The sequence below is a fragment of the Pygocentrus nattereri genome, chromosome 7 (genome assembly GCF_015220715.1).
Source record: "Pygocentrus nattereri isolate fPygNat1 chromosome 7, fPygNat1.pri, whole genome shotgun sequence".
NCBI lineage: Eukaryota > Metazoa > Chordata > Actinopteri > Characiformes > Serrasalmidae > Pygocentrus > Pygocentrus nattereri.
In genome coordinates, this window is record NC_051217.1 from 8909474 (window position 1) to 8935090 (window position 25617).

At 39.3% G+C, this 25617-nt stretch overlaps 1 protein-coding gene across 1 annotated transcript in view; it reads left to right on the plus strand.

The window, feature by feature from the left end:
* Positions 1–25387, plus strand: part of sema3ab (sema domain, immunoglobulin domain (Ig), short basic domain, secreted, (semaphorin) 3Ab) — a 42802-nt gene extending 17415 nt beyond the window's left edge. The window contains exons 3-17 of the mRNA XM_017724884.2: positions 1087–1149; positions 6543–6662; positions 8059–8146; positions 9589–9708; positions 13335–13477; positions 14761–14875; positions 14995–15064; positions 15191–15335; positions 15799–16018; positions 16255–16346; positions 16574–16615; positions 18305–18462; positions 19516–19583; positions 21259–21404; positions 22260–25387. Of these exons, the coding sequence (XP_017580373.1) occupies positions 1087–1149; positions 6543–6662; positions 8059–8146; positions 9589–9708; positions 13335–13477; positions 14761–14875; positions 14995–15064; positions 15191–15335; positions 15799–16018; positions 16255–16346; positions 16574–16615; positions 18305–18462; positions 19516–19583; positions 21259–21404; positions 22260–22730 (2061 nt within the window). The 3' untranslated portion in view covers positions 22731–25387. The remainder of the gene's footprint in view (positions 1–1086; positions 1150–6542; positions 6663–8058; positions 8147–9588; positions 9709–13334; positions 13478–14760; positions 14876–14994; positions 15065–15190; positions 15336–15798; positions 16019–16254; positions 16347–16573; positions 16616–18304; positions 18463–19515; positions 19584–21258; positions 21405–22259) is intronic.
* The last annotated feature ends 230 nt before the right edge of the window (positions 25388–25617 follow it).

Sequence of the window (25617 nt, forward strand, 5' to 3'; positions counted from 1 at the left end):
TCATTTCCACATCAACATGACATGTTGACATGTTTTTCTTATATTTGATTTCTTTTCTTTGATGTCCACATAATCCTTTTGTGATTTGTGTATCTTCTGTGATTTGTGTATCTTACTATGGCTTTAGGAATGAACATACTCTTTTACTTAAAAAAATGAGAAAAATCCAGTTTTCCTAATATAAGCCCTTTAAATCCAATGTGTTGCTTGTTTTCTATGTGTCCAAAAATTCCTAAAAATGTGCCAGAATGGCAGAACAGGAGAAGCTTAGAGGGCAACTGAAAGTCGATCGTAGTCTCAGCAACAGTTAGAACTGAGATTGCAATTTTTTTATTTGATGGTGAAATTGCCAGTTATGCTGGCAGCATCATATCCAGTACATATCAGATTTTTCCTTAGGTTGCCCTGAGATGTTTACACTATCCTCATTCCTCTCGATTCTATCCCTCTGTCTTCTTCTCAATTCCCTGTGTCAGCCAGTAGACAGGATGTACAGCATATACAGGACACTAAAATATGTATGACAGCCTGTTCTTGTTTCTGGGTGGAGTACTGTCACACAGATGCCGTTGGGCTTATGTTAAATTCACAGCAAGAGGAATCAACCTTCTCTAAAAGTAGAATACTGTCCTGAATTCTGCTTTGCTGAATTCTTTCTGCCTCTTTAGCTCTCACTCTTTCTGACTCACGCACATGTGCATGCACGCACACACCTGGTTGAAAGTTGATGTAGTTGATCTAATCAGGACACCGGATTGCTCTTTCACAGCCCTAAAGCAGGAGGGAGTTAGATTACTGTGCACTGGTCTTTCTTTCTCTACTGGGACACTTAAACCCTGTCAGATGGTTCTCACCTTCACATGGAAAGCACATTACACTCCATGGTCAGAAACCCAATGCTTTAACTCAGCAGCACACATTAAAACAAGTACATATAACATGCATTCGGCATTTATTTATATTTCCCCCATAGTGATTTGAATATGACTTGACAGTTTGTGATATTTTTTTTTCTTTTGTGTGCTCACTTATATTCTCTCCCTCTCCCTCTCTCTCTCTCTCTCTCTCTCTCTCTCTCTGGGATAGATATCTTGGCCTCCCTCTTCATCGCGTCGAGATGAGTGCAAGTGGGCTGGTAAAGATGTTCAGGTGAGCTAGTTGATGCCTCAATGTCTTTTATGTTATCACTGTTGTTAGAAACCCTTGTATCTCCAAAATAGGAGAATAAAAATAGTACTTAAAGTCAACATGAGTCAGAAATCATGCCGTAATTCTCGTCTGTACTGTGACATAAAACACAGATTTGTGGACGATCTCCAATCTAGCATTTTTCTCAGTGTAGGTGGGGGTGGTGGGAGGGGGCAGTCAAACATTATATTATCAGTTAATATCATGTTTCTATAATATTATTATCTCATCAAAACTCAGAAGATGCTTTAGAGGCTGTGCAAAAGTCATTGCACTTGGATGTACAGTTACAGGAAAATGACAATTATATGCAACATTTTTTTGCCAAGTATGACCAGGGACATGAACTAACATGGTAAAATGTAAATGTCAGGTTAACTTCAGCATAATTGTGAAAATTGTGAACAGGCAATCCTCTTCATAAAAAAGGGTTTATAAAGAGCTGAATGCAAAAAAGTCTGTTAAATAGTTGGAAAAAGTTTGGACAAAATATTTATCAAACTCGCAGATTAACTACAGATGTATTTCAGCACACAGCCTTCCTCGCCATTCTCAGGAACACCAATGCCAAAACCCATCTGTACATGTCACCATGTGTTAGATTAGTTACACAAAAAATAAAACATCAAATATTTTCTAACTTTGTTACCTTTTACACTCATACAAAGTACATTTGAAATTACACACTATAATAACATATTCTTAATGTAGATATTTTGACAAGAACTGATAAATGTGTTTCTCGTTCATTTGAATTGTCTTTGATCTGAGATGCTTGAACAGCAGTTGATATGAACGAATTTGTTTCATTTCTGAACGGAGCAAAGTCAATATTGTAATCACTCTCACAGAAAGTAGAGAATGGTATACATACCAGTCATAACAATTTACAGCTAATGTAAAGATCGACAACTTGATGAAAGACATGCTTTTACAGTATCACTGTAGTAAGTCGGTAGGCTTACCTGATCTCACGACATGCTAAATGGCTGTCTATACTAGTCCAGCCCAGACTGGGCCCTCAGCAAGCTCAGCACATCGTCAGAGAAAGAATAAATAAATCACTGTTGCATTGTGGGCTAGAGGAGGATAAACTGTTTCCAGGCGTAGCTGCCACTCCATCTCTCATAAATTCCATCACAGATACCGCCCAGGGCTCTCCACTGAAATACACTCAAATACAGAACCATAGCAGTGCTCTGTCTGCCCTTTCAGCTCCAGAAAGAAGCTCGCTCGACTTTCAAAAGCACTCATCTGAATAGCAGTAAAAGGCTTTGTGTGAGATGTTGATGTAAACATGGTGATTGTGACTGGCAGAGACTCTATGAAAGATGGCTTTTATGTGAAGAGGTGGGTGCCAGTGAAAAGAAAGAGACTGACTGAAGCTTGTTCCACTCATAGACAGGCGGACTCAAGCGTAGTACTCCTGAAGTGGAACAATGTCAAGTTTTTGGCCATTGAAAGTAGCTGAAAGCAGAGAGCAGCTGCCCCACTAAAGCAGAGCAACTCATCTAGCACTCCACAACTCAACATTGAGATCAGTACACTGCCCATCAAAGGACTGGAGACACCTAGCCTTTCAAAATGTTTTTCATACAAATGAGAATGTTTTCTTTGATGGTTTGCGAACACTTAAGATTTTAAATAGAAAGCTGTCCAGAGCTAAAACTAAAGAAACAACTTACTAAGATCTTACATTTAATGGTCCTCTATGTACGTACATAGTTTCTTTTCAAATAGACATGGTTAGTCTCTCTCTCTCTCTCTCTCTCTCTCTCTCCCTCTATATATATATATATATATATATATATATATATATATATATATATATATATATATATATATATACCCCAATTTCAAAGTTGGGACATTGTGTAAAACATAAATAAAAACAGAATACGATGATTTGCAAATCATTTGATATATATCGTTTGATATATATCATTTGATATCAAACTTGTCAGGTGTACCTGTAGCAACTGTTCAGTACGTGAGTTGAGTTTTGCAGAAAACATCATCCAATGTTACTTCTAAAATCAAGGTTTTAATAGGGAGTTTGTCTCAGCTCTGTTGTCAGAACATCTGCTGCATTTTGTAACAAGGATAAACACCACCAACTTTGACGGGAAAGCTTGACAGCAAACTGATATGCCCATCAGGAAGAATGTGAGGGTGCTTCAGTTAAGAGCTATTAAATGCTTCGAATAAATCTCTGAAATAACTTTATGATTTTATGCCATGAACTTCATGAACTTTTTCAGTACCTAGAGGCTCTGTCATGGTGTCCAACTCATCCTAAAGGTATGGGTACTTGAGAAGGTTTAGGATAGATACTGAAAAAATTGTAAACTTGTAAAACTTTCCCAAAATAATTTTTAAAAAGAGGTAAGTCTACTAGTAAGGGTTGATCAGTGTGTGACTGTTTGCTCGAGCTGTCCGCTGCTCAGTCAGGATTGCACAATCGCCACCAGCCCAGTTAATGACCGTGATCTGTGATTATAACCATGGCTCCACAAGAATTGTAGGGGCTACAGCTGTTAGCTGCATTTCATACAACTGTAGCAACTAAAGCTATTAGCTACAAAAAGTGTAGTGAGCTACAAAATGTAGCAGTCTACTTAGCTACTCTCCCATCCCTGTTCCTGAGAACACAGATCTGCTACTGCATAGGCCAATGTTAGGGGGCTTTATAGTCCTCTAGCCAGTGCTTGGCACTGGGCATGCTGACCTTACCCTAATGTACGACTACTCCAGAGCATCCTGTTCTCCTGGCCAAGTTTTCTTTGGAGATTATACAAGCTGTGTGTGTGCAAATGAATGCTTGCTAGAGCAATGGGTACAAATGAAAGTAGCCAAATTCAGTGATGAGGAGTGACAGGATACTTTGACATGTAATGAATATCCCGTGTTAAATGGCTGTTCTATATAAAAGTGAACACTGATTGTTAAGAGTTGTATGCTTTTTAAAAGTCTACATGTCCAGTACTACTAAAATATGATGTATAAATCAAATTGAAACATTTGGTTTATTATAAAGAACATGACATATAGGCAGAATCCCTCTCCTAGTTGGTTGCCATTGTTGCACTGTGATGATGTGATGTGGTTGCACTGGACTGGGCTGGGGATCTACTAAAAATGAGACAGAAAAGCTTTTTCTTGGATAATGTCACACTAGCTAAAGTTAGAAAGACTGAATGATATACTTCAATTAGATGAGATTTAGCTTAACCTAACCCCCAACTGCTCCCTGGGCACTGCAGATAGGGCTGCCACTTCAGGCAAGTGTGCTCACTGCCCCCTAGTGTGTGTGAGTGCTCACTAGTGTGTATGTGGGGTTACATGCGGAAGTGAAATTTCCCCGTTGTGGGACTAATAAGTGTCTCTTAATAATAATTAATATTGTAATAATATTGGGTTTAAATATCAAATTAAACACTGCAGGGTTTTTTTTTGTTATATTTAACTGAAAAGTAAAATGTGCAACTTTTTGGGCACTGGTGGGCATAAAGCCACCAGAGAAGAGCCCACTTAACAATAATGAATAAGCTATTGAGTTGAGTTGAATAGATTCAGAATGGATGAATTTGCATGGCTAGAAACTGGTGTATTCTTCTTAGAAATTACTTCCAGACACAGTTGAGTCTAGGAGTGGCATGTAATCTAGTTATGGTAGCATCATGCTCAATGTGGTCTTGTTTTAGGGACAGCCATGGAAAGCTAAGGCGTGTGTGTGTCAGCAGCACTGACTCATCTTTTAGTTGTAATTGTCCTGTGTGTGTTATTCTGTAAAGCTTTTCCATGCGTTGTGACTCAGTTGTATCTACCAAGGTCAGGCTTGTTCAGACACGTGCCTTTAGATCACGGGTAAACACACAACAGATGAGCTGTTACACACACACACACATACATGAACACAGACACTAGCCACAGGGGATGCCTGGATGCTCATAACAGGATTGCCTCTGTTGATGTTGTACGTGCCCTGCTGAAAAACAGCTCCAGCTGTTGTAACATTCCCTCCTTTCTACAGCCATGTGTATCTGTGTATTTTGCAGTTCTATCACTGTGGGTTTTGTGTGTGTGTGTGTGTGTGTGTGTGTGTGTGTGTGTGTGTGTGTGTGTGTGTGTGTGTGTGTGTGTGTGTGTGCTTAGTGAGAGAATGTGGGCTGTTAATGTGTTTTTTGAGACAATTTGAGGTTATACAGTGCACCACCCATGACAACAGTCACAAGAATAATACAGAATTAAAGTACAAACAAGTGATAAGTATTTCACAGTCATTCCTCAACAAGCACAAACTGCAAAATGAATGATTCTTCTTGCCTTGTTGTTCTGAATGTGGCCTGTCGGAACCCTACTGCTGACCTCTCTGACCCCACACTTCACAGCTTCCGTGGCCTTTGTTCTACAAATAGTCAAAGAGCAAGATCTTGTGGAATTGCAATCACACCGGTTTTAAAGAAGCCCTGGGTGCAATAAGAGATGTTTCTTTTTCTTCTTTCTTTTAAAAACAATTCTGAAGGCCAGAACATTAAGTTGGATGTGGCACAAAAGTGAAAAATGCAGAGAAACATATTTTTGTGAACGTGTGGGCACTGTGTCAAAATAATCAATCTAATGGGGAGGTTTGGTGCCAGAAATAAACTAACGTAGAGTCACATGGAAAAGTTTAGGCTTCCTCTTCAAATGACACTTTTTAAACATTTTATAAGTGCAAATGAGTTCACATCGTGAGAGTAAATCAGACATACAACGTGGCCTATGCAAAGGTTATGGCACCCCCCCAAAATTTGTTAAACTGAGCAAATAGAAATTGTGCACTAACATTAGCAGAATTTCCCTTTAGAGGAATGCGTTAAAACATGATTTGTCCTGGGGTATTCAAGCTTTTGTATAAAAACTGCTAGAATAAGAAACAAGTAAAGGATTTATCACACAGCGTTTAAGAGTCAGGGCATGTAGTTTTTTTATAAATAAATAACTTTTATAATAAATAACTTTTATAATAAATAACATCTGGACATGAACTAATCATTCTCTGTAACCCATACTAGCTGGTCTGCTGGGTCCTAACATTTTTATACAAATTCTGTGTGGTGAGATGGCTTATGGGTGGTACTAGTCCTTTTGCAAAGATGAATTGGCATTAATAGGGACACTTTCCTCTTACTGTTTCATTTTCTTGCTGCTATGAACTTGAAACAAACAGACATTATACATTGGTGCTTGATTGGCTTTTAAAATCTGAAATCTGAGGCTCTATACTTTTTCTCTTAGAAATGTAATTGAGTGTTCAACAATTCTTGAGTACAAATCTCTCTCTCTCTCTCTCTCTCTCTCTCTCTCTATAGAAAGAGTGCTCTAACTTTATTAAGGTGCTGCAGCCATTTAATCACACTCACCTGTATGCGTGTGGGACAGGAGCCTTCCACCCCGTCTGTGCCTATGTGGAGGTGGGCAAACGACCAGAGGTAAGTATCTTCTGCCAGTCATTCTCTCAGTGTCTTAAAGCCTATGCTAGAGATTCTTACAGCACATTCCTGAGCACACCGTTTTCTTATAAACCCAGAACCCTGCAGACTAAAGTGACTCAAAGCAAACAAAATTTAACTTGTAGCATAATGTTATAAGAAATGTAACAGAAATGTTTACAAGTGTGTGTGAAATCACTGAAATTCATAATAAACTGTGACAGAGCTCTGTGACTGAGCTCACAGAGAACTGTGAGGATTTCTATTCTCTCATTTCCAAAAAATTGGTTATAGGGGATTGTACAATTTTATATTGTATGTCTCATATTTTATATTACATATTTCACATTTCACTTGTACACACATGTATATAACAGTTATATTTATGCACTGGTCACTGTTACCACCGCACTTTATGTAAATAATGTTATATATTGCACTTCTGGTTAGATGCTAACTACATTTCATTGGCCCTGTACTTGTACTCTGCACAATGACAATAAAGTTGAATCTAATCTAATCTAATCTAATCTTTAGCAGCGAGAGAGAACATTGTGCTGAACAGTGAAGTGTTCACACACATTGCCCTTGAGTTTGGAAAAGTGGTGTATAAAAAATGTATTGTTATTATTATTATTATTATCATTATTATTATTATTAAACTGGTTGTTATTGTTAAACCCAGTGAAAAAATAGAAATTGTGCACTACAATTTAGAGACAGTGCCATGTTTGGGTGTGTTCTCTGCAGAGGATATGTCATTTCTGGGGTTTGGTGTGTCCAAACTTTTGCAAAAACTGTAATTAATGTTAAAATGATCACACATGGCCTGATCCGATGGTCACATACACATTGTTTCTGTCTGTGTGTGTAATATCAAATATATTTGATATGTGTGACATTAGCATTTTGTTAACTGTAGCAAATTATAGCCACTGGTCAAGCGTGACCGGATTCTCTCTTCTTACTGATCAGCTGAGCGCTCTTTCAGGACTGATTCTGCTGGGGAAATGAAGGGGAAAATTGAGAGCTGGTTTGTGCTGTATGCCGCTTTGTTAGGTTCTCATCATCAAATGGAGTTGTTGTTTTGCCTTCACACTCTCTCTACATTGTGTGTGATATAGATTGCAGACAGTAAAGTGGGGTTAGTTCATCAATGAGAGAGAACATGGTGCTGAGCAGTGAAGTGTACACACATACGCATTGCCCTTGTTAGTTTGTCTGCACTGCTGGAAGTAATGGACATGATCTGATGGGTGAGAGAGAAGCTGTGTTCTGCTCTCTCTGTGTGTGAATAGAGTGTCAGGCGAACACTGTTGGTCACTGTTCTCTTTATCCTGAAGTCGTTTGTCCCTGATTACAGTGTGTGTGTGTGTGTTTGCGTGTGTGAATCTAGGACAACATCTTCAAGCTGGAGTCATTTGAGAACGGCCGTGGAAAGAGTCCCTATGACCCAAAACTACAGACCGCTTCCCTACTTATTGGTGAGTGTGTATGTTCATATTTGAAAAAGTGGTGATGGGTGAATTCTGAATACACGGTACTAAATGTATTTAGTATATTTATGTATTACACTGGAATACAGTTTTATATTACAATACATATGCAATAATATCCTTTTTTTTAACATTACTGCCACAGCACAGAACTGAACCCTTGTCTCCAGCATACTAGGATGTAACATTGTCCACTGTGTTAACTAACTACTAAGAATCACTACTTTATAACTCTGTTGAAGAGCCCTCACAAAATAGATATACGAGGATTTTTTATACACAGTACTGTGCTTTTAAAAAAAGTTTTAGGCAAAAATGTTTATTTGCTCAGAAAAAAACACTAGTATTACAATAAATATGAATAGCTTTAACAGTAACAATTTTATTTTATTTTATTTTGCCACTCTCCTAGTTGCAGCCCAGCCTATCACCCAACACATGGTTTTGCTAGTCAATGCATCCCTACATTAAATCAGAGGTGCTGCTGATGGACTTGACCAAACCAGTGAGACAGTTGGGAGTGTTGCCATTCAGGCTAGCTTACAAGATAACACTATCTGAGTAAAACAAAGAAAGAAATTCTTGTTACTTTTTACTGTAAATTCAAAGTTTTTACAAGCACACAGAGTTATGACTGTGAGAAGTAGTTTTAAACAATGCTTTTAGGTGCCTAAATCATTTGCACAGTACTAAATGTATCAGCACATCTGTTTAAGCAGTTATGCACTGCTTAATAAATAACATGGAAAAAATTAACACAAACTATTTTTGATGGGCCTAAATGACCTAACACTCACTTTGCATATTATGTCCCTGACATAATATAAAAACAAACCTTTGTGTGTATGTTTGAGATGTATTAAGTGTGAAGTCTCTCTCTCTCTCTCTCTCTCTCTCTCTCTCTCTCTCTCTCTCTCTCTCTCTCTCATTGTGTTTCTTTCTCACCCAACTCTATCACTGCACATACAGTTACATAGTGTTATTTCTTTGTTAATTTTTTGTTTTGTTTTATTGTTCTGTGCTGGGGTGTATGTGTGTGTGTGTGTGTGGTGTTTGGCTGTTTTGAATAGAAACTCAACACCTCTGATTAACAGCCTCTCTAAGAGGATGAGGAGATTAGTCTGTTCTCCTCTTTGTGCTCTACCTGCAGAGCGTTCCACTGTTAAATCTCTCATCTCATCTTAAAGGTCACTCTGACAGACACTCTCCTCTCTCCCTTTCTTCACTCTGGGATCTGTTTCACTCACACCATCTCTTAGCATGAAATAATGTTTCAGTGATGACTATCATGCCTCGCTGAGTCTTTACTTGAGTCATTATTAAACTGGACAAAGCCCAGAGAGCAGATCAGCTGGCCACATCTCACTCTCCTTTGTCTTCTCCCTCTTTGTATTGAACCTTGTTTGACCTTCAGCACATGTAATTGACAGATGGTGAGTTGTATGCTGGGACGTCAGCCGACTTCATGGGGCGGGACTTTGCCATTTTCCGTACATTAGGAGAGCATCATCCAATCAGAACGGAGCAGCATGATTCAAGGTGGCTCAATGGTGAGAATATTCTAACTACCGCTACCAGTTATCTTAGTCAAATGATTATTCTGATGAGTAAAAGAGATGTTAGAAGAACAAGAATGCTTTGCTTGAACTCTGTTACATAACATTGACATAACCACTCCATAATGTTATGGCAAATGTCACATGCTGTCTTGAGCTGTCAAAACAGTGCCATGCTACCAATACCAGTAATTATTATCATAATAAAAATTATGTTTGACGTTATGACAGCTAAATAGAGCACACTCAACAAAGATTAGTATGTGACATAGGCTGTCATCAAATATTATGGCAAAGGCCATGACAGTTATTGGTAACTTGACTCTCATATTACTGAACAAAATCTGTCATGACAGCACATGACAGCCTATGTAATGCTATGGCATATTTTTGGCATGGTTATGCCAATATTCAGTGGTCGAGTTCAAGAGTAACAGAAGAACAAATGTGTGGTTCTGAACTTTTACACCAGTGCCCTCAGCCGTTGTATGGATTTGTTAAATTCCATCAACAACAGACCTGATTTAATTTAATCAAATCTTATTCAACCCACATATTGGATCTTATTTGTAAATAAAACAGGGCCTTCTTAAACCCAATACAAACCTAATTTCCAAATGGTTAGGTCAATATGTAAAACACAAATAAAAACAGAAAGCAGTGATTTGTATATCCACTTCGACCTCTTATTTGACCTACTACACCGCATAGCATCATTCACACATTTAGTAAGTAAGGAAAAATTGCTTTATATAAAAAAGCAAGGCCAAATCACAGCTGAATACATGTGACCTTAATTACCTCAGATGGCACTGCATTAAGATCTAGCTTGCTTCTGTGATAGGAGTGCTTTGACAAAATGTGGTCAATAGACACTGTTTGTTGCTGCATCTATAAATGCAAGCTAAGACTGTACTATGCACCAAGAAAGCCATATGTCAATAAAATCCAGAAATGCTGCAGACTTTCTTGGGCTTGAGCGTAATTGTGTATTGTGTAGGAAATGTATTGTAGTCTTACAAGTCAACCTTTCAGATTGTTTGTGGAAATAATGGGCATTGTGATCTTGAGGCCAAAAAAGCAGATACCATCCAGATTGTTACCAGTGTAAAGTTCCAAAGCCATGGTATGGGGGTAAATTAGTGCCCATAGCATGGATAACTTGCACACCTGTTAAAGCTGAACAATATATATATATATACACATTTTGTAGCAACATATGCTGCCTGTTGCCTTTTTCTGAGATTATTGTGCTTATTTTAACATGACAACACCAAGAAACATTCTGCATGTTATAACAGCATAGGGTGTAATCAGAGAGTGAGGATGCAAGACTGGCCTCTTGGGTCTCCCATTGAAAACGTGCCACATTGTAAATTGCAAAATATCACAGCAAAGGCTCTATATGGTTGTATAACTGAAGACATGTATAACTGATGAATGACAAAAAAATTCTGCTTTTAAAACTGGAAAACTGTCCCCAAACATTTATTAAATGCTTTTAAAAGGAAGGCAGGAACCCAGTAACCCATGCTGCAGCCCTAACTTCTTTGCAAGCATCAAATTTGGAATAAGCATATTTTAACAAATAAATAAATAAAATTCATACAAAACATCTAATATCATGTTTTTGTTAAAATCTACTTTGATCACTACTGTCTGTTTTTGCTTGCACTTCACACTGTCCTAATGTCTTGGGAATTGAGTTTGTACATAAAATCACTTTCTGTCATATTAAAATAATTTGAATTTATTTTAATATTTGCTTTTTTAAGCCAATAAACACCTGCTACCCAAATTAGCTTTTAAAATCATATGCATAAAATGTTTGCACAGTACTGCACCTTAACAATCTTAGTTTTTCATTGTATTAGAATGAAGTAGGAAGATTCGTTGTAATTGAATAGAAGTAGGAAAATTCAAAATATACCTTATCATGCAAGTTGTTAGGTCTACTATGAAGATAAATTTTAATCTATGATTTATGATTTAAATTGAATTATCAGGTTTAATTGAGTAATTGCTTAGCCTTGGGTCATTTTGTTTCCATGCAAAACTGTCCACATGTGGTAAGACTGTCCCATAGAATTTGTATATAAAACAGTAAAAATTATTTTATATAATTCAGCATTTTCATCTGTTCTGCATGTGAATCTGTTTGCTGTTGTCAGTGCACCATGTGTTGAGTTTTGCTGTGAGTGTGTGTGTCATGAGATTTTTGAAGCTGCCTGCCCTTGAACGTGTGTGAAGAAAGTAATGAGCATGAATAACCAGCAAACAGGCCGTGAAGAACTGCGCCTCATCTCACAGTCATTAGTGCCTGGCAAGAGCATTTATAATGCAGCACACACACAACTCCAGAAAAAAAAGCAGTACTGACAGTAATCACAAAAACACTTTCATAGATGCTTCGAATCAGTATATCTTTAATGAAGCAATTGCTGTGGCCATGACTCAGCACATCCCATTAAATATAGATCACCATTTAACTTGCATGGGTAGCAGGCCATTCAGTGCTATGACACCCAAACCTCTGTAGCATCTTCTCATCCTTTAAATCCCAATTGAAATCTTAATAAAGTCCTTTCTTTCTGCCCTGCCCCTCTCCTCCTGCTGCACTTTAGTCTAATCATGCTAATTCTGCTGCACCCTCTTGCTTTGCACTGTGATATTCTTTGTTTTGTTTCTCTGATTTGATGATTTGTGATCTGTAGATTTTTTGAATGTCTTTTTCTGTTGACATTCTGAATGTTTTGTTTATTCTTACCTGCTTCTGTTTGTGTTTGTTCCAGTATGCTCTATCATTGATTTTATGAATGACCTTGAGCTTTGAAAATGAGCTCCATGAGAAAATACATTATTTTATTATTATTAGTTGTAGTAGTATCAGCTTTAGGTTATATATTACCTGAATGCCAGAAGCATTGAGCTAAAATAATACTTAATAATGCCTTAGTCTAGTCTGTTAGTCTTGTTAGTCTGTCTAGTCTTGTTCTTTATTGGATTCCTTTCATTTTGATCATGGATTGCAATAAAAGCTCGTACTTGCATTCTGCCTCCTCTCCTCCTTCACCTTTACATGGACAAATACAGGCTTCTTATAAAGCAAATTAACACATTTTTCCATTAAACATTGCCATGTAATGACACGCTCACAACTTGACTGTATCTGCCCCTGCTAGTACTAACTGACTTGTGGAAAGGTGTGCCAAGGCAAATTTGCCAAAAGGATGTTTTACTGTCCCAATTCACTTGAAACAGAATCACGGACTGTCTTGTAAATCTACAGCTTGAGCTAGATGTAAATCAGCCCTGTCTTAGTCTTTTTGGGGGTGCTAATGTTCTTAGGTCCGCAGAAGTCCAAAATAATCAGCTTCTTCTCGTGTGTTAACAGCAAGTAAAATGCTGTGGATGCCAAAAATGTAACCTTATTCTGGCACCTTTTTTAACTTTGAAAGAGAAGGAGGATCTTACGCCTCAGTAGCACTAAAAGTAGTAGAAGCAGCAGTAGTAGTTGTGGTATTGTTTTGTTTTTATCGTTATTATTATTAATAGTAGTAGTAGAATTTGCAGTAAAAAGCTAGCTGTAGTCAACACTGTCTTGGTTTGTTTCTCTGCAGACCCCAGGTTCGTAAGTGTCCACCTCATTCCTGAGAGCGATAACCCTGAAGATGATAAGATCTACCTGTTCTTTAGAGAGAACGCCATTGACGGAGAACAAACTGGCAAAGCCACACATGCCAGAATTGGACAGCTGTGTAAAGTAAGATATCACTTACAGCCTACAGATTCACACTGACAGCAAGAAAATCATATAGACAAATAGCCACACATACAGTTTCACACACACCCACACACACACATGCTTGCATACACACACATTTTACCCTTTCACACACAGTAGGTGTGGTAGCTAACAGATCCACATTTCTTTGGCACTGTGTGTGTTTTTGTACCATCCCAATCTTAACCGCCCACCATGAAGCTAAAGAGATGTCTGGAATGTCACTGGAGTCATCAGCAGGCAGAAAACAAAGGCTCCTCTGTAGATCTAAAGTGTGACTTTGGCAGTCATTCTTAGCTGAAGTGGAACCCTATAGCAGTTATAAGGGAGAAAGGTGTTCTCAATTACGTGGCGCTTGGCATTCTGGTATGACTGGAATCCGCTCTTCACTGGCGCAGACAATTGTCTCATTATGCTAAGTGTATGTTTAGCTTATGCGGTATGCTACTCTGTCCTGCCAATTAGCAAACATAAATGTTGGGGTGCGTGAGAGTGTTTGAACCGCTCCAGTGTTTCTCATCACAGCTGCCAGCTTTTCTGATAAAAAACAAACACAAACATAGCGGCCTCAATCATCTGTAGTGTTTCCTAATATAAACAGTAGATAGGTGTGTCAGGCTTCACTGTTTGGTAGTGATCATGCTGGAGCACATCTTCAGCTTGATCAGATGATCTGCTAATGGATATTAAAGCGTTCCATTCAGTTCACCAAGCACACTTCAGTCAGCACATCATACTGTTCTATACTCAGTGATATTAGGCCAAAGTATAGGGTACATGTCACTGTTTTAATAGAGCACATACCAGACATCACACTAATAGAAATCAGCAGCATTATAGCATTGTATTGAGGAAATATCCTACTACAGTATCAAATAAAAATGCATACCTTGGGGTGCTAGCAGCCCATGACCCATGGCATATGTGTATGTATTTGTGTGGGAGTGTATATATAAAATAAGATAAGATAAGATAAGATGCGTTTATTGTCATTGCACAGTGTACAACGAAATTGAGCATATGGTATATATATGGTAGACCATCAAAATTGTCACTGTCAGATAAACAGTTGACAACTTTTCAAGCTTCATTCTTGCTTCAGATCTGAAAAAATCCACAGGGGTTTTTGTATATCCTCCACCCCAGACCTCAACATTATTGAGTGTGTTTGGGATTACTTGAATTGTGAGCGGCAGAAAATGCAACCAACTTCAAAGATTGAGCTTTTAAAGTTTCATGAGTTTTGTGTTTTGTGTCAACAGAATGACTTTGGAGGTCACAGGAGTTTGGTGAATAAGTGGACCACCTTCCTGAAAGCTCGGCTCATCTGCTCCGTCCCCGGGCTCAACGGCATCGACACACACTTTGATGAGCTGCGTAAGTTGTCTATGCCATGCGCTTATGTATATGTGTGTGGGAGAAATTGATAGTAGACATGTATGAAATGTCTGGTCAGATGTTCAGTTGTCTGTTTTTGTTGATATGGTCATTTTTAGAGGATGTCTTCCTTATGAGCTCAAAGGACCCCAAGAATCCTGTCATCTATGCAGTGTTCACAACATCTAGGTGCATTTTCTACACATTTTCATTTTGCTGAGATCATTTACCGGAATTACATCTGGTTATTGATGGCTGTGATTATTGGATTATTAAATGTGGTAAGATGTTGAATTTCTTGTGTTTGGTTGACAGTAACATCTTCAAAGGCTCAGCAGTATGTATGTACAGCATGGCTGACATTAGAAGGGTGTTTCTGGGTCCCTATGCTCACCGAGATGGGCCAAACTACCAGTGGGTCCCCTTCCTAGGCAGAGTGCCATACCCACGGCCTGGCACGGTAAGCCTTGGCAATCACAGCTGAAACAGTTGTTGCTCAGTTCAGTCCAGTTGATTATACTTATCTATCCTCTGTCCATAACTGCATTTTTGATCGACATATGCATATTGCTAAATACAACACTACTGCACAGTGAATTGATATAAGACTGGTAACAAAACACCCCATAAAGACCAGCAAATGTGATGGTTAGGTTGCTTTGCCCGTAGTTGCCTGGACTTTAAGGAGCTACTTCAGTATGAGTACTGTGCAGTATTAGACAGTGTGCTTGTAGCATGTATGCAGCTGTGTTCATAATTCGGCTACTTAATGACAATGTAATTTAGAGTATCCAGTGACATTTGGAGAAAACACATCAAAGGGCTTTCGAAAATTTTAGGTCACTACAGGGTGGTGATTTCTGAAAATGGCATTCATTTTTTTTCATGGTTCTCACTGGTGATCTTTATTTACATTATGACAGTGTCCAAGCAAAACCTTTGGTGGATTTGAATCTACAAAAGACCTGCCTGATGATGTCATTACCTTTGCACGAAGTCACCCTGCTATGTACAACCCAGTGCTTCCCATCAACAACCGTCCAATCATTATTAAGACTGACGTGGATTACCAGTTCACTCAGATAGTGGTGGACAGAGTGGAGGCGGAGGATGGCCAGTATGATGTCATGTTCATTGGCACAGGTTGGTGTGACCAGGAATATGTTACATAGCCATAAATATATTTTCACTCTGTCAGTAATTACATGTTTTTTTTTCTTCAAAATCAGCACTCATAAAATGGCTCAACATAATTTAGACCGATAATCTCATGACTGATTGCTTATGAGCATTTTAATTGTAATTACTTCACTCAGCTTTTGGTATTTCATTTTGTTGTAAGAATAAAACAACACACTGATTATTGATTATCTTTTTAGATGCTGGCACGGTTCTTAAGGTGGTATCAATTCCCAGAGGCACTTGGCATGACTTGGAGGAAGTCTTACTGGAGGAGATGACTGTGTTCAGGGTATGATCAGTTTCTGGAAATCTACTATATAGTGTGTGTGTGTGTGTGCCCGTATATGTTTAGTGATTTATTAGTTATATAATACACTGTGTCATTTAGATTGATAGCCATAATCATGTTTGGAATACTGTAATAGTATAGTTGTATTTCTGAACTGAATGCTGGCTTCCTCTAAATAATGTCTGTGAACAGTTTTTCAGTTCTCACTTAATATTTTTTTCTAATAGGAGCCAACTGCTATAACCGCTATGGAGCTGTCCACAAAACAGGTAACCTCCATTACATGTTTGACATAACTCAAAACCTCTGACAGATAATCACATAATCTCGCAAATGCACCAGTAAAGGAGAGCTTTTCCTAGCATGAACTGTACTAGACAGAATGGGTCCACTGGGAGACTGGCCACAGCCTGTCAAGCAGTTACACCACTTTCTGTTGACAGGAGTGATGTAGCACTGCTAGATTTATCATGTACCACAAAACCCAACATAGGCCTTGCCTCAGGCTGTATCTCTTTCTCTCCCACTCTCTCTCTCTCACACTTACTCAAATACACACAAAGGTTTTTCTGCATTGTACACACAAGAGACTCCTGTCACACGTATTCATGTAACGCAGCAACATAAGTTTCTACCATTAGTGGTTTCTCTGTGTGTGTGTGTGTGTGTGTGTCTGTCTGTCTCTCTCTCTCTTTTTCTCTATTTCTCTCTCACACACACACCTTTGCAGTTGGTTTCAAGCTTAAGGACTCCAGTGTGTATGTGTGTGTGCAGCTGCGATTCCTGCACTGAGCAGTGTGAATAATCAAGCCGACACTGAAAGGTTATCTGAGTGAATCTATAATTAAACGCTTGCACACAGACTGTCTGCCTAAAGTTCCTGCTCACCAGGTCCCTCAGACACTGACTGAAATAACACCCATTAACAAAGATATCCACAGAGGAAATTCAAGTCTGTACACCAAACCAACCAAACAGCTATTCAGTACAGTGTGGCTTTCAGAACTCTTTGGACTAAGTAAATACATATATGTAATATTTGTGCACATTTGGAATTTCATTAAGGACTTCTGCTTCTTATAACCTATTATTGCTGTCCAATAAAACAGGCATTTCCAAATGGATTACAGGAGAAGGCAAAAACGTTCTGAAGTTTAATGTAATTTAAAGTAAAGAGATTTTATTCCAAGTAATTCTGGAGCATCTGTGTTGGTCCATTCTTCATGTAATTTTAAAAGGACAGCTGCGGAACTCAAATGATGGAAAAAATGAAAAAAAAAATTCTGATAATGTTTGTTTTTTTGGGGAGCAACAGTATTTGAATATTCGCCCACATAACTGCATTTGAGCACACATTTTTTTAAATTGCTTTGTTGTTTGTTTTCTTTGTGCTTTGTAAATGTTGTAAACCTGTCAACCTAAACATAGTATTTCCAAAAGTATCCAGACACTGTCTAATTTAAGCTGCTTTAAATTGCACACATTGCTGATATGAACATTCAAATGTACTTGTACAGCTTGTATAATCTCCATATAATCTCCGGCTTTGCCAATAAAATGGGATGCCTGAGGTCACCTCGACCTTTACCAAGCACTGGCCAAAGGAGTGTGAGGCTCCCCAGCTTTGGACTTGTAGCAGTGGAACTGAGTTCTCTGGAGAGATGGAGCTCTTATAATACTTTTAGAATGAGTTGGAATAGTGTTTGTGATCCAGAGCTAACTATGCAACATCAGTACCTGACCTCACTAATGCTCTTGTGGCTGAATGAAAACAGATTCTCACAGCAATGTTTACATCTAAGGCAAAGCCAGAAGAGTAGAGGTTGTTACTGCAGCAAAGTAGAGGCAAACTCTCTATTAATACCATTGATTTCAGACGATGTGGTGAATGAGCGCTGTTTTACTGTCCCATGTCTCTGAAATACAGAATTACTCATTCTTTATCTGTCTCTCCACAGCAACAGCTATACCTGGGCTCCTCCATTGGGATTTCCCAGATGCCCTTGCATCGCTGTGACGTTTATGGCAAGGCCTGTGCCGAGTGCTGTTTGGCGCGAGATCCTTATTGTGCCTGGGACGGCTCCCAATGTTCCCGATACTTCCCCACTGCCAAGAGGTACGCGTGCTTCTCACATCTAGCTTAACCTAGCCTGAACCTGGGAGTCCACTCCAGCACACTTCCCTGTAGGGGAGAATTAAACTGATAGTGTAACACAGGATGTCAAGAGTTTCGAAATACTTAATAAACAGGAATGTTACATAAAGTGTGTGCCTTGCAAAACATGTTTAGAACCTTTGCCTTATGATAATCATAAATTGCATCTATATGTAAATTTAGTATCTGCGTAGCATTAACTGTGACCCATTTGTGCATCTAAAGTGTGTCTGTTGGTCTGTTATGTGAGTATTTCTGAAGCGATCCTATGTAGTGCCATTCCTTGTAGATGTAGAATACCAGGCATCTTTCCAAAATGGCTTGGCCTGAGTGATGAACAGTGAATTTAGCAAGAACATTGTGTCTCTCTAAGAATTGTTCTCAGATCTTTCAATCTGATTCCATTGAAATAGTAACTTGTACAATGCATGTCTTTGTACTCAGTACTTGTGTGCCACAGATATGCACTAATATGCAATACATTTTACTTCTTTTGCTTTAATTTAAATGTTAATTAGTGCATAGTTGTATGCTGCAAGACAAGACTGGAACACACGACTGTACAGTACACAATAGTGTTTTAATTCAGTAGAGGTATAACACAAAGACTCCTCATTTGCCTTAGTGGGGACAAGGCCTCACGTATTGCCTACATTATTGAGATGAAATAACCTCACAGGGATATTCATCCATAGCTGACTTGAGGCATCTGTTGCCTGGCAGCATTTTTTTTTTTTAAAGGGAGTAAAATAAGAGTAGAGTTGGCTATACTACAGAGACAAAATGGCCCAGAGCTTAAACAGGCACCATTTCACAGACACACATACATACATCTAATAGTGTAGTTTACTGCATGCGCTAAGCAGTGAGAGATCCTCTGAGTGACAGCTGGATTTCAAACAGAGAAACAGGGAGTGTTTAGAATTGCTGTATGTAGTGAATGTTGAAAGCATGTGCAGCCCACTTGCCTGTGCTCTATAACCATGTTCCATATGTGTGGGTGTGTTTGCGTAGGAGGACTCGGCGCCAGGACATCAGGAATGGAGACCCTCTAACCCAGTGCTCCGATCTGCAGCACCATGGTAGGAGCTAAGTCTTTAGCATGCTTACCACAGTGGTGAACCATAACGATTAGGACTATGCCTTCTTTTTGGAGTATTAATGTCAAGAGGGTAAAAAACAATGCTAATTCCTGCTAGCACCACTATGAGATTTTTAGTAGTTAGTACTACGTAAATACTGGTGCATATGAACAATTGTGGCCATTCAAAGCTTGTAAAAGACAATCCATATGTTTTATTTGAAATAGACATTAACACACAGCATATTTTACCTTGCATGTGGCAGTTTTCAGTGACTCTTTTAGTAAGGAACCCTGGCAAAGAGCTGCCGCTGCTGTTTTTCATTTCTAACAACTGACTGAAACCGGGTTCGACTACAACTAATATTTGTATTCATTCACATATCTAGAACTTCAAGAAGGTCTAGAGTGACTTTTGTTCTCACTAAACAGATCCACCCATTCTAAATCAAAATGTGATTGGTTGATTACACTGTCGTTTCCTAATTATGTTGGTAGTTAAACTAATATGAAAGGCCTTTCAATTTTGTTCCTGAAGGCCTAACCAGTGGGAGAGCTCACCCAGCTGTATCTACCTAGATATCACAGAGAACAGAAATATGATGGTGTGATTTACCAGTAGGTCAGTAAAGAATTTAACCCTCCAAATAAGAGTAGTACTACAATGTGTGCAGAATTTAAATACAGCAAGTGTAATAAGTCTATTAAATAAAACGGAACTAAAATTTACATTATTTAGCTCCAAGAAATGATAAGCCTTCTCTGATGGCTTAGAAGGCTGTGAAGGTTCCCCACTGGCTGACCCCTCGCTCACTGTTATATAGCTAACCCACACTTCACTGATCACAGAGCACAAGCTTCAACACTGCTTCATCCACATCCCTTATATTTTTCTCTAAATGAGTGTAGGACCTCATTTTTATTAGGTGTAATGTGTAGGTAGAAATACAATTATTAGGTGGAGCCCAAAATAAAACTTCAAAATGCTGTTCTGCCTAGTTAAAGACATGTATTTAACTTCAGGGGGGCTCTTTCACAGCTGTTTCAGATGCATGTGACGTAAAGCATGCGCATGCACACATACACCCAGGGACCACACACATTTCCATGTTCAAGAGCATTTCGGTCTCTCACACCTTATTAAAGCAGTGGAGCACGTCTGCAGAGCTGCGCACTGATGTTACACAGCGCCGAAAAAAGAAGGAACAGACAATTATGGATTAAAGAAAGAAAGAATGAGAGATGAATGGATTTTAAATGATTAAAATATGGAAAAAAAACCTGCATATCCATTCTCACTGGAATTCTATGCCACTAGACCTAAAGCCACAGCTGAGTCTGAAACTTGGTGATGAGAAGGGATACTGTGACGTGCTCCTGTGTACGTGTGTGGCTGTGAATGCATGTGTATGTGTGTGTGAGTCCATATTCATGGTTTGAATTACTGGCTCATATCCTCTTTGCTGGACATGCTGTCTATGTGAAGGCCTCTTGCAGACATGTGAGAATGTGATTGGAAAGAGCATAGACACATTCATACATTCATCTGAAGCACACATTCAGGCACATACGCAGGCCATTTACATTGTCAAACCACACTCATTCCCCTCTACATGCCCCTTTCCCCAGGGGAATGCGTTGTCTTGAAATAATCTCTTTCTGTTTCTCGTGAATAGATGAAGAGAATGGGGAGAACACGCTGATGGATAAGACGGTGTATGGGGTGGAGAACAGCAGCTCTTTCCTGGAGTGCAGTCCTAAGTCACAGCGTGCTCTCATTTACTGGCAGTTCCAGAGACACGGAGAGGACAGCAAGCAGGAGGTGTGCCTGTCTGTGTCTGTGTGGACACTGTCTGTTAAAAGATTGGATCATGTTCTGGATTTCTGTAGAAGTGTTTTTTGACAACCGTTGTAAAAAGCACAATACAAAAAATTCCTGCTGAAAAAAGAGCTTAGACAAGCAAGCCTTCCTTGTTTGGCTCAACTGGTTTATGTCAGTCTGCTGGTGGTTTAGCTGGTCCCCCAGAATGGTCATGCTGGTTGAGCAGCATACCAGCATCCAAAACACAGCATGTGCTGATTTTAGGGATGTAAAGAGGCTTGAGATTTTGTGTACTAGCATAACACATTGGTAGCATAACACTTTGGTAGCTAGTTTTGTGCTAGCATAACACTTAGGTAGCTAGCTTGTATAACTCTTTAGGCTGTCCAGTCAACCTTTAGTCATTATAACTGGTCATTCTAACTCAAATTCAGGGTCTATTTTGGGATTAGATTATTAGTTAATAATAACTAATAATTGAGTTAGCTACCTTTTGTTAGCTAATAACTTACACTAATAACAAGTAGCCCAAGAAACCCTAACCACTAAACAAACCTAAAACCACAGCTCGGTCAGAAACTGCAGTTCTATGGTGATAGCAGGACCCCAGTGATGGAATTGTATCATTGGTTTAGGAACGAAATGTTTTACCTCCATTTGTTTGTATTATTGCCGTTTACGTAGTGTGACCAATTGATGAATGGACCAACAGAAATAGTCCAAAATGACTATATAGTTTAAAAAAAAGTAGTGTTTTCCTTCTCATGAAAAGTTACCCCTTTTTGTGATACAAAGTTTTGCTTTGGCTGTGCTGTGTTGTGTGATCTGCGTTTGTGTATGTTTGTGTGTGTTCAGATAAAGGCGGATGAGCGAGTTATGGGCACCGAGCAGGGTTTGCTGATTCGGACGCTGCTGCAGAAGGACTCAGGTGTATACTACTGTCATGCAGTAGAGCACGGCTTCATCCAGACAATCCTGCGTCTCACCCTTCACGTCATCCCCACCGAGCAGCTGGACGAGCTGCTACACCGTGAGCCACCAGACAGTGGCCGGACACCCCATGCCAAGCTGTGGTACCAGGACTTCTTATCTCTCATCGACCCCCCCAGCCCTAACAGTGTGGACCAGCTGTGCGAGCAGGTGTGGAAGAGGGAGAGGAAGCAGCGGCGGCAGAAGGCCCACCTGCTGCAGGCCAGCCAATCTCACACCGCCCATCTACTGCACACCGGCCAGTCACACGCCAGCAAGTGGAAGCTCATGCAAGAGAGCAAGAAGGGGCGCAACCGCAGGACGCACGAGACGCAGCGGGCGCCCCGTAGTGTGTGAGCCTGCTGACAGAACTGCAAATACAAATAGACAGAAATATGACACAAAAAGAGAAAAGACTTTGCAGACTGTGTTGCTGAAACAGAGAAAGAGACAGGAAATGTGAATGCAATATTCCACCCCTCCTGCAGTATGTGAGGAGGAATGTTTACCTTTTTCGGCAGTAGAACACACTCACACTGGGCCAGACTCTGGGAGCAGCCAGTGGAAAACTTTCCCTCATACGCAGACTGGACAGTGACGTCCAGTAACAATATTCTGTAAATATTACACAGAATAAAAGGAACTTCTTTGAGACAGACTTCTGTCTCTCAGCAAAGACTGTTTCGTTTTGGTGAGGAACACAGAACTGTAAAAGCAGGAGAGCAAAAGACCACTGTTTAACCTTCCTTCAGATTAAGCACAATCCCTGTGCACATATACTGCATACAAAACCTCTTCAGTTAACTGTATAGGGTGTGATATATATGTATGTATGTATCTGTTTATCAAAACTGAAAGCCATTCGCTGAAGATTCAACACGTTTCTGCGCTCCTCTTTCTCCAAACCAGTTTTTGCCTCTTTTTTGTTTTATTTTCAACTGTCCTAAAAGCAAAATCTGTCCCGACCATTAATGGGTAATGTGTGTTCCTCCTCTGAATAAGCTCTTTCAGCACAAATACATGTCTTAGATATATTTTAGATTAATATTTAATTTTGTCATTTTTTGTCAGAGTTATGTCAAAGTACTGCATAATACAGAGTTATTTTATTAATGGGGTTTCTTCTCTCACTCAAACTGCTGCATTTTTTGGGGGGGGGGGGGTCAACATTTTGTATGTATTCCTTTAGAGCTTCCAAATGCAATCTGCTCATTAGCATTGCTTAAAGGGCCCATATCATGAAAACCTGATTTTTCTTTGCTTTTTTAAAATAAGAGTTTGATGTATGTGAAACATTGAATCTTAAAGTTTCCAAACGTGCCGTTTAATGCTCAATCCATAAATAGAAACTAAGCAGCAGTGACTGTTTTTGTAATGGCACTTAAACCAACACATTAACATATATCTGCCTATTCAGCCTATAGCAATAAAGCCTTACATACCCTTTCATGCTGAAGCTGTAAAGAGTGTTTCAGCCCAAAATAAGGCACAATACAATACCAAAACTAATCAGAACTCATTTACATATATCCTAAAGGCACAATAACAAAACTTGCCTGTTTAGTTTTAAAGAATAAAGAGAAATGGTCAGTAAAAATGGATTAAGGCTAAAAAAAAAAGGCCCTCGGGAGAAAATAAAATGCAAGAGAAAGTAGGATATGGGCCCTTTAATCTCTTTATGTTGAGCATAATGTTATAAACAGTGGCCACCGTACCTCCTCCATGGAGAGCAACTTTCCTGCAGAGTTTAGTTCCAGCCTGAATCTATTATGTTACCTAACAGTAATGTATCTGATTGGTCAATCAAGGACTTCTGAAGGAGTCAGCTATCTGGAGCTGCCATACCGACTCTGGTTGGAAGGTAGATCCAGAAAGTTGGTGACCACTGGTATAAAAACTGCACATCATCAGTGTGATTTAGTCTATTTAAGTATGGGATGTATCATGAGTCTCTGTCATGAGTCACATATTTTGATGGGTTGTTTGTTTTCTCAACAGAGTGGAGTCGAGCGTTAACCTGTTGAAGCTTGACTCCTTTACGGAACATAATAACAGACCTCATTAGTTCTCCATTTATGTATTTTCTGTTTCTCAAGCTGTAAAATCCATCTCACATTCATCTGTATTCGGCCTTCCATGTATTACCGTTAAGAAGTGCACATGGCCTGAAGTGTAATGGAGACTTTAATTCTGTAAGCAGCAACAGCTCTTCTAGCTTCACGGCTACACTTTTCCCAGGCAGTCCTCAATATGGGTCAGAGAGACAGTAAGAAAATCTTGCAATTGTTCCGGCAGTGTACCGAGAGCTGAAAACAGGACAGCGTAAGGCCTCTTTTAGGAAAAGAAATAGACGAGTAGGGACAGACAGGGCTACAGTCCCACTTTAAAGTGTCCATTGCTTGTAGTTTAATAATGATTTCTTTTTTTTCTTTACCTGCCACACAATCACACAAGCACACCAGAATGTAGCTGTGAACTTACTGTAAAATATTTGGGAAGAAATGTACGTTGATGTGTAGAAACTGCATGTGAATGCTCTTTTATCACACCACTTGTTTCTCTAGCATTTGCAGTAGCTAGCTAGTAATGTAAGTGCCACGTCTGGCTGTAGGCTCCAGACAGTCCACAGTTACTCCGAGGTGTACATACTCCTGCTCTTAGATATGTGACAAATACAGTGTTCGCTAAGGGCTGTACTGCTGCCTATGGTACTCTCTCCCACTATAGCTCAGTCTAATAACAAATAGACTACAGTAACCTGGAGTTTCACCAGTGGGACTTTGTATTGTTCATCCTATTACAGTACAAAATTACAAATGCAACTCTAAACAGTATATGGTAACAGCCACCTGACCTTCAGACAGAAAAGGACATGTCCACAATGCCTGAGTCAAACTGGATCGAAAAAAGAGGGAGAAAGTACAGAACGGTGAAAAAAATGCTGCTGTAAATTATTTGTTTTGGCATGTATTCTGCTGATCTAATAAATGTCTCTTGTAAGAAGCTGCTCTGCAGAGGTGGGCTGGTGTGTCCTTGTTTCACATTGGTTTGGCAGGCCGGTTGGGTTCACACTGCTCTCATTGACGCACCTGAGCGCAGGGCAGACTGTTTCCTGTGCAGGACTGTTTTTCTTCCTTCGTAGAGAAAAGAGGTTTTTCTCTAAAGGACTCTTACATATTCATTCAGCTGCTAAAGACATACTTCTTCGTATTCAGCATACGATGACATGATTCAAAAAGCCGGA